Here is a 10,335-nt window from a genome sequence, read left to right on the forward strand (position 1 = left end):
AGGAGAGCAAGGTTGAACAAAAAGAACTTGTTAATTTGGGATGAAGGAGGGACAAGCTCAATTTAGCAGTTCATGGTAGGTGAAATTAAGAACATAGAAATATTTGCAACATAATCACCATTATTTCTTAAACAAATATTTTTCTTACCAATCACTCAGTTGGTCTTTTGTCAGCTTTCCAAGTCAACTGAGTTAAAACAAGCAAACATATAATGATAGTTCTTTGAAAAGTGCATCATTTGTGTAACATCTTTATCTTCGTAATAGAAGGATAATTAACATCACTAATTATCTAATTAAGTTCATTAACTATCCACCAACAATGCACCGTGAAGTTGACATTATGTTCTTCTGTCAACAAATGCTTTGATTTCTTAGGAAGTAATTAAAATGTAAATTAGCATGTCATTAAATGCACAAGGGAAGTTTAGAATCAAATATTCATTTCAAAACTGCTTATAGCACACTTTTTTTTTTTACTTCAATGAAAGCAGACACTCAACTATTAATGATGTATATTAAACAATTTCCATTATAATATTATTGTCTTGTTTAATAACTGGCTCAAAGCTAAATTACAGTAAGCTGCAGCATGCTGCAAAAAGTTTCTTTAACTCTGAACAATTAAATTTTTATGTCCTCTTAAGTAGATATCTGACACACTGCTCAGTTATCATTTCCAGTTTGTTTTCAAGATCATAAAGAAATAATTCAACAGGTCAATAAGTTAGATACGAACTGTGTGAAAACATAAAATACAGAGTTATCTAATTTTATGTAATACAAATCACCGAACTTTCTGAAATGTATCGGAATAACTTCCACATTCATGGAAGATAACTGTTTAACAGAGAAGTTGGAATTTAAAGGTTGTATGATGAAGAATACTAATTATTAGGCTGACTCAAATCCACAGGCCAATCACCCCACAGTCTGCCCCCTAAAAATCCAGTACCAGTTGCTACAGGAGATGGTGTGTGACAGCACAATGGACAGTAGAAAATCTATCCTAGCAAAATTGTTCCTTTCTTGCTTTATATCAGTTTTATCTTAAAACCTGAAATAATATCCCTTTCAAAACTTTTTGTGGGTAACTATTCAGAGGTAGTTTTTCTGTGGTGTCCTGTGGCAGTGAATTCCCTTCATTTAATTTCACATTGTATGAAAAGATCTTTTCTTATGTTTCCTGCAGATTTTTTAAAATATCATTTTGCCTTTGAAGCCAGAGATTGTGTCTGGTTCAGGTTCAAGCTTGAATATAGGATTTCAGCAAGTGGAGTTTAATGTTTAAAGCTGTTGACATTGAAATCTCATCTTTCAAGAGCTTCTAATTGCAGTTTTATTTTCACATAACAGAGTTGATGCCAAATGAGTTGAATGGTGTTAATGCGGATGAAAGAAGAGTTTTATTTGGTAGTAGAGAAACTCTAGAAACAAGTGCTATTCACCAGAACAGAATTATTTTTCTCTGCTGAATATATAAAAAGGAAAATAATTTTTCATATTTCTTGGTTCAAGTATGTCTGCTTTCTTCCAGAATTTTGATGCAACATTTTATCTATAATAATTTCAGAAAGAAATTGTTTTAATTAAGTTGCTTTATATGGCTTGTTTGATTGAAAAGCCTGAAATGGCAATTTAAACTGAACAAAACATATTTTTGTTTTAAAACTTTGAGTGGAATCAATATTCTCATCCACAGTTTCCCACAAGACAAAAATTTTTCATTATTCATTATTTTTTAAGTTCTATATGTGTTCTATTTTTAAAGACTAATAATGCATTTTTTCAATTATGCTCTTTATTATTATAAATCTTTATAAGGAGAAGAATTATGACCAAATTTGCTTAGCAACAAGTTATAAGTTTATATATGGTGTTCTGTGTCATGCAGGGAGCAATATAAAATGCACATAGGAGCCTGGGTGCCCATAAAATTAAGTATGAGTTTCTATCAGATGGGGACCAAAAATAGCTGAGTGTTTGAACTGGATGGTGGTGTGTGCAAGTAGAGAACAGGAGATCAGGGGAGGTCCTAGAAATCTCTGCAAGATTTAACTGAAATGTTTCTCATAAATGAGGGTATGGGTTGCTAACCTGAGCTGAAGTCTGTGACCACTCATTTCTTGTTGTTCTCATCCTTGCTAGCCAAATTAAAGATAAAGCTTTGTTGTGCCTGTTGTTCCATTCATGCTTTCTGCTCCAGAGTAGCCTGTAGAGTCCAGGATTGTTCTACAGGTGCTAAAAAATTCCAGAAGTAATCTTGTCACCTTTAAATGCATTTAATTTTAGGAAAACTAATAATTTTAGGGGTGAGGGAAGAGATGTTTCTTTGTATTCTGTACTCTGAGCTCTAAGCATATGCTAATGTTTGCAGAATTCTTTTGCCACTAAAAGGATTAGAAGTGCACATTTTTATTAAATAAAAGCCATGATTCGAATGTAATCAGGAAACACCAGTGCCTGAGGCTTTCAGATAAATACATTGAAATGCTATGTAATAAAGCCCTAAGTTACCTACACCTGTAGGACTTTAAATAGAAATAGGAGAATGCGAAGAACAAGTGAAGTCAAGAAGGCACCCCATTGCTATTCCCCATAATGCCAAAATCTGTCCTTCACCTTTCACTAGAGGTAAAAAGCTACTACCTCTGCTGTAACAGGATGGGAACTGAGCCCTCAAGAGGTTGAGTGAATTATCCCAAAATCACAGAAGTAATTCTCAGAGATAGGATTAAAGAACAAACACGTCTCGCCTCCCGTTGTGCTTTTTTTGCCATTAGGAGACAAGTTACCTATTCTCCCGGGAATTCATCTCTTGAGTAGTATAATCTGTTGAAAGAGCGTGTTTGTATGTGTGCATACATACGTATAGTTGCTATAGAAGTAGAGCTGCTTCTGTGCTACTTGAGTTTAGCTGGTAAATACAGTGTGGAAGTCTCATAACATGTATGCCATTACTTTGGGTTTATCCTCTTGAAACCCACCTCTGTATGTGGGTACATTTATGATGCACTGAAATATGGAGGTTTTTCTCATTAAGTTTGCTATTCCCCAACCAACTGGCGATGCCAGGAATCTATCCATGATCCTTAGGAGCAGTTGGCATTGTGCATTAGCCTCCTAGCGGGTTGAGGCACGAAGCTTCCATGCAACACTTAACTGCTGGAACTACAGTCTGTTGAAAAGCTAAATGAATTTTGGCAAAGCAACAATAAAATCTACATGGCAATAACAGTTTTGTGATTCAAAAGAGCCTGCAAACAACCCTCAGTTTGGAGAGTGTATACGAAGGACTAGGACAAACTGCTCTTTAATCTGCTAAGGAAAACATTATTTGCCTTAGTTTAATGTTTGTTACTTGATGACTAGTGAAACAGTTTCTCCTCTTGTGAAATGAACCTACTCACTTCCTGGTGCAGAGTCAATTACTTGAAAAGTAGTCTGCTTACAAGATGGGTGACTTGTTGTTTGCACAGGGTAGCAGTGTACCTGGTCTCTGATTCACCATGTTAGATTTAGTAGCAGTAGTAGACTTGGAGATGTTATGCACTTTGTCCCTGTATCTGTATACAACAGGGCTGGTGAACTGGAGACTTCACCCGGCTCTCGTAATTTACTGTGACATTCGGATTCTTCTCTGTAGAACTGCTGTGCTGTAATCCTATCCTCTGCTTGTGAGGCTGATGAAGAAGGGATTCATTTATTCTCTGTGATTTAACAGGAAGGGACCAGAAGTATTGGGCCTTAATTGTGCATGTCAGGAGGGGAAATTCTGGTTAGATGTGTGGAAAAAGGAGGAGCATGAGAACTGAAGTGAATACAAGAAAATAGTTTTCACACCTCAAAAGAGTTTAGGCTCAGAACACAGCTGCTGACGGTGTGTCTCTGTATCTGTGTAAGTTGTAGTGGTTCAGGAATTTTCCATTAAGATGATTATTGGAAGCTAAAGACTTTGACCTCTTTCATAAAGATCTTTGAGATGTACTGGTGAAAAGTACTGTACAAGAGTACATATTTTTGTTATAACTGCAGTCCTACATGAATGCTGTTACTATGTGTGCTTATATAATACTTCTAATACTTCTTTTGCTCAGAAGAGCTGAAGTATTAGAATAATATCACTAGTTTTAGTTCTCACTAACAGAAGACTAAAACACATGTTTCAAAGCATGTATGTGGGTATTCTCACTATCATCCATGGGACTGTTCACTTGGCACTGTGAGAGATCTGGATATTTGGGCTTTCCTTTTGGCTATTCCAAGTCCAAAATTATTTCGTCTTTAAGTTTATTGTTATTTATTAAGAGTTTTGGCACATACTTCTGTATGCATGTGTGTTCTGCAATACAATACATAGCCCTTAATTCCCCAAAGAAAGCCTCAAAGTGCAGAGCTCCAATGACATAATGTTTCTTTAGGAAAGAACTCTGGCATATGTGGTGTCTGTATCATGCAATAAGAGTTTATTATGGCAAGCCTGAATATTTATGGAGTGCAGGAGTGTTAAGTGATATATTTCTATAAAAATAAAAAAAAAATCAGACATAAACCATTCCAGAGCTCAGTACAGAATTGTTAACTTCGAAGTCACACCTCAACCTTTTTTCCTTTTTTTTTTTTTTTTTTCTTTTCAGTCATTTCTTATTACAAGCAACCTTTCAATTGCTTTAATTGAAAGAAACAATAGAAAATCTACTCTCTGGGTTTTTTGGCATGCTAATTTCTCTCTTTGCCAGCATTTTTCTCCTTGCTGGTTTTAGCTTTCCCCAATGCTAATCATTTTCTCTTCTATTTGCATGAGATCTGCATGCAGCAAGACAAACAGATTTTGATTCTGTGGGATTTTTTTGCATGTGTGGGGGTTTTTTTTGTTTTGGTTTGGTTTTTTTCCCAATAGGGAAATAGCTTGTAAATTCCATCACCTCTTCAAGCTTTAAATATTGGCTGGGGAATCAGAGGCAGCGAAACGACCTGATTCTACTTAGAATGTGATTGTCTAAGGCTGCAAAGTAGAGAAGTCTGTAATAAAAAGACTTAAAGCATGGTATACTTGGATTTTCAGACCAGAATGGATCAATATGGCCTTTTAAGTCTGCTTTTCCCTAGAATGCAGGTCACATTTCTTGCATTTATACCTGAATTTCTGCATGTGAAACTAAAACCTTATATTATGTTACTCAGTATTACCAATTATCAAAGCTGGCATGTCGTATTTGTTCAAGATAGATATTACACTGGGGCACTTCTGTATTTAAACTGCTGCATAAAGACTCACCATTTGAAAAGATAACCACCTACAGTATTTAATGGAAACTGTTTATTAGAAACTTGTTTGCACTAATTGTTCATTAAGCACTACAGTGTAATTGTTCTGACCGAACACTTAATAAATAGTAGCCTGGTCTATATTCTCCATGTTTATTGGATGTCTTTTTCAGGTTTTGTTTTTGTTGTTTTGTTTTAGGTTTGTTTTCAGGTTTTTTGGTTTGTGATGGAGTTTTGGTTGTTGTTTTTTTTCAATCACAGTGATCTCCAATTTTGTTAACTGTTTCATTTTACATTTCATTTTACATTTTTGTTAACTGTTTCATTTTACAACCAGATAGTTTTCATGTGGGGATGGTCATCAGGGACATGTTCATCTGGTTGAAGATGGCTAGCTATAGCTCATTTGGAAGCCAAAGTGTTTAGTCTTCAGTTCAGCAGATGTAGCTAGCAGAATTTTTCCTTCTTAGGACCCTTCATATGTTTCGAAGGCTAGGAGCTGAGTTAGTGAAGTCAGTGAGGATCTTTGCAATGTGGGCTTTGGCCTTAGGGGTCTGATCAGTGACTACGAGTGAAATACAGACTATGAGCAACTTTGAAACAGCTGCCGGTAGAATACTAACGTGGTTTGAATAGCCTGTGGGTATCTGAAATGGCTGTTAATACTTGGAGGAATTGGTTGTCTATGCTGTATGGCTTTTATCCTACATCCACATAGAGCTGGGACCTCAGCTCTTCTCCTATACTGAGCCCAGCTTAACAGCACAGAGATGCTGTTGCTTTCTAGGTCAGCCTTTATGGGATTTTTATATGAATTATGGAATAGTTTTGTGAGGCCGCAACTGTGATTACAGGTTTAATGATGCTTTAAACAAACAAAAATGTAATCAGTGTAAAACAGGAGCTTCCTGCAGGGAAGCACCAATAAATGTGACTTCACAGCAGGGGTACAGACCTGGCTGGCAGCCAGCAGTAGTCGGCACACCACATAGACCTTGTGTGTTAACTTAATTATAGCACAGTGCAAGCAGCAGCTAGACAGTTTGCTGTGAGGAATCACTGACAGCGTGGCACAGAGTCCATGCATTTAAAAATTACCCATCTGATCCATGGCTTCAGGTAGTGAGAGGCTGGGACTTTCACAGCCAGTTTAGCCTCATGCTGTGACTGACAGCAATCTCACCTTTGTCAGGGAAGCTCGGGTGGGCTTGAGAGCCTTTGCCTGGCACTGAGGGCACTCTAACCTCTCCTATATCATCTCCAAACAGTTTCTGCCTCCTCTGCTACTACTAATCCTCAGCAATTTATCAAAGGAACAGATACTTCTGCTACTCTCTGTAATGCAGTTAATAATGGTCAGCCACTTATACTTTTTTTTTTTCCTTTTTTCCCATTTCATGGCTTTAATATACATTTTGTAAGTTCCTGGGAAGGGCAAGCAATCTTATTTTGGCTTCAAAATCATGTTAAAGTAAGCCTGCATCCTTCCTACACATTTTGCTGGCACATGAAAAGGATATTTATGGTTTATTTGGATACTGTGACTTTTGGGATTCTATTTCTTTCAGTAGTGATTAGGAGCATCACCCTGAGTTAGGTCCCAATGTGCTGTAGCATTGACATAATGAAAAAAAAAAGTAAAAAAAAAAAAAGTTGCTCTTTCAGAGAGCTTTTGGTTTGGAAAATGTTAAAGCAAGTATGCCCAGTGGATCAGACATGGCATCATGTAGTTGTAATAGGATAGCTAGACTCTTTTTCTGGGAAATGCAATGTCAAACAGGAGAATTTTTACCTGTGACTGTTAATAAGAAGGCTGTGATACTGAACTCCCCCCAGTAGCTACTTGTCAGCAGCCACATGAAGAGATACCGAGCAAGGAGATAAATAGATGGAGCAGCTATACTTGTGCTGCATAGAAAAGTCTGAGTTACAAGACTGTAAAACAGTCCCATGAGTGTTGGACAGCCTGTTAAAGCACAGTCCTGAACTGGTTCTTCAGTTGCCTTTATGCAATAAAATAAAACAAGCCAGTATCTTACTCAGCAGTTGTTGAGTACTTCAGCTGTGTAGACAGCCCTTCAGTATGCCTTTGTCTCTCTGATCAAGCAAAAAAAAAAAGTCATTACAACAAATATTTCAAGTCTCTTTGGGACTCAGAATTTCATAGATGGCTAGGAGAAAGGGGGGAACAAACCTGGCATTTTCAAAGCTGGAAGCTTGTATTTGACTAGAGTTTAACGGGTGAATTTGAGGAATTTGTATGATAGTGAATATCCTATGTTGGTTTTTGTTGCTATTTGCATTATGCTAGTTTGGCACCTGAGGGATTCCACTGAGTTTAATAATGTTTCTACTGATCTTTTCAAAAGGGAGGCTCAGATAGGAAGCACTTTTTGAGGTTTTGGCTATGTGAAACTTGTGACCCAAAACCTGTGGGTTTTGGTGGAGTAGGTAAAAGAGAATGAAACACATTTCATTTCCCTACCCCCTGGGTTTAAGGATCCCACCATACTGAACCATCGTTCATGATCTTAGGCTGCATAACTCTGAGGTTAGTATTAGAATCTCTGTTTTGTGGTTGGAGAGGTAGAGGTTTAGGGCAATTGTGTGTCTTGCTGAAGATCACATAACAATCTGCAGAATGGGGAACACAACTTGTAATCTCTTGGCAGCAGTTCATCAGTCTTGTACTTGCACAGAGACCCTTAGCTTGAGAAGTTCATTCCAATAAAACAGCAGATGAAATGTATGACTGTTAATGCGGGTTCACTGTTCTGTGAGTCTAGTGCATTCTGTCAGGAAAGGTGGCCAGGAAGTTCTGTCAGACTGCTTTGGAGAACATGTATTTCCAGAAACACCTGAGTAGCACTGGGGTTTAGGGCATGTCTGTGGTGTGTAGTGGAGCAGAGGCAATTACTATGCATGTCTTGCACTGGTACAGCTCTACAAGTTTCCAGTTCTAGAGCTAACTCAGACATCTCTGCATCACAGTCTTATTAAATAGTGTATTTTTGTTACAAGTCACTTGTTGCCAAGGACTTAGGCTCCTAAAACTCAAAAATGTTTTTAGAAACAGTTGGTTTTCCTTCTGCCAAAAGGGGACGTGGACCATTCCTTTGTTTGCACTTTCCGTTTATGCAGCAAGGACCAGGTGTATAGTTATGGATCCTTTCCTCAGTTGGGGTCTCTATAACAGATAATTGTCTTTTATGCTACTTGCAGTACTAATTCAGCTCCAAAAGGAAGAGCTTTAAATGTTATTTGCTGTTTTCTTTCTCCTTCTGAGTAATTCCACTAATGACCCTTGTAAAGATCATGAATATGTTTATCTTCCTGGTGTAAGTGTGCGACTTGCTCTCAGATGATTGCCTCATCACTATACTGTCTGGAGAGCTGTCAAATTTGAAGACACAAGCCATATTCCCTAATTATTCTTGTAAGAGATAGAGCAACTAATGCTTCCTTCTGCTCCTCACAGAGCTTACACCTGCAGCACCTTGGTGTCATGTGTTCTGTTGTTTCTTCTAGGGATTTGTGTCATGTATGGAACAGTACCGAAGAACTGGGCAGGAGCTGTATGCCTCTTTGTACAAGAACCACATACAGGTAAAGAACAGGAATATTGTGCTACAGTTTTCTGTTGTTGAAAGTATCCTCTTGGACTGTCCTGAGAAATCAGGCACTTGAGAAGTGAGATGAGTAGTATGCCCAAAGAAATGCTGAGAGTTGATGAGTCAATATTCCATTCCTGACAACACCACTGAAGTGTGATAGTGTCACGCACCAATCAGATTGCAGATCCTCACGTTATCTTCAGGAGCCTTTTTTCTTCTGTTTAAATGAATTATTCCACTCTCACAGTGGCAGAAATGAAAGTGGTGACTTTGACCTTTTTTTCTTAGCAGCCAGTAAAACTTTTCAAGAGGTCTCAAGCTCATAGCCAGTAAAATCTCACAGATGTGTTTCTGTTTCAGGACTGGCCATCAGAGACCAACAAGCTTTTGAAATTTTCACCTCTTCTCTGCTTTAAATTGATATTTTCGTGTCCCCCAACTCCCTGGATACACCTCCTAAGTAGAAATAATTAAATTTTTGTTATGCTTGAAGGGAGCACAGTACACTTCCAACTGAGACTTTCAGACTGTTTTCAGTGAGCATAGTTGTTGCCATTTGACACAAACATTCACCAGAAAAAAATGGAGTGAATAAAACATCTGTGATGCTGTTCTCCTGGCTCACTGCTTTTGAGTTGGAAGTCAAATGAAAGCAGCCATTTTCAAGGAGGTTGAATTTTCTGACATGCTTATATTTGTCACTATATCTTAGTTTGACTAGTAGTGTCTCCCACAACACACTTTCAGTGGTCAGTCAGCCCTCTGTTTGCTGGATCTGCAGTGCTCCCAACTGGTAGGTTGGGTCGATCCTTCTGAGTCACTGGGGTGGTGGCACTGCTGGATGGGAGGAGGGAAGCGTGCAGAAGGTGTTACAAAGTGATTCTGTCCCACAGATGCTGCAGTGTGGTTACAGCAAAGCAGCCAAGGACTGGATGATCCTTGAAAAACAACTTTTCTACAGAAGGGGCCCATGGAGAGATGCATCACGATCCTTAGAGCCACGATGGATCCTTGATTGTTATGAAGGGCCTTCACGAATGAGGAGGAGGATTCAACGTGCAAACGCCCAAGTGACAATGATGCGAATGAAGAGTGAGGTAGAAAGCTTTTGCAGGAGGTGCACAATTTCTGTAACAGTTGCTGGTGACTTTATACTCACCTCTTTCCTCTGGTTCTCATCACCTGAGTCATCAGTATGCTGTGCCATGCATAGAGAACCTACTGAATGGGTCCAGTTTTAAGAAAGTAAGAGAGGCTGCAATGTATTTAGCAGCAACAGAATTATTTTCCCTCTTTTCTGGTATAAGATCTCCCCAGACAGATGAGAGTATAACCTGACCATACTTTTCTGCTTGTATTATCTCATGAGTATAGCACTTCCCAATGTATGCAACAGAGTCCAATTAAAAGGCTGCACTGTCCTGTTAATCACAGAATCACAGAATATTAGGGA

At 38.2% G+C, this 10,335-nt stretch overlaps 1 protein-coding gene across 1 annotated transcript in view; it reads left to right on the plus strand.

Moving 5' to 3' along the window:
* Nucleotides 1-9,979, plus strand: part of LOC104525256 (WD repeat- and FYVE domain-containing protein 4) — a gene marked incomplete at both ends in the record, with an annotated part of 56,948 nt that extends 46,969 nt beyond the window's left edge. The window contains 2 exons of the mRNA XM_029085057.1: nt 8,797-8,874; nt 9,776-9,979. Of these exons, the coding sequence (XP_028940890.1) occupies nt 8,797-8,874; nt 9,776-9,979 (282 nt within the window). The remainder of the gene's footprint in view (nt 1-8,796; nt 8,875-9,775) is intronic.
* Between the last annotated feature and the right edge of the window lie 356 nt (nt 9,980-10,335).

Source organism: Antrostomus carolinensis, unplaced genomic scaffold (assembly GCF_000700745.2).
Source record: "Antrostomus carolinensis isolate BGI_N321 unplaced genomic scaffold, ASM70074v2 scaffold925, whole genome shotgun sequence".
Classification (NCBI taxonomy): domain Eukaryota; kingdom Metazoa; phylum Chordata; class Aves; order Caprimulgiformes; family Caprimulgidae; genus Antrostomus; species Antrostomus carolinensis.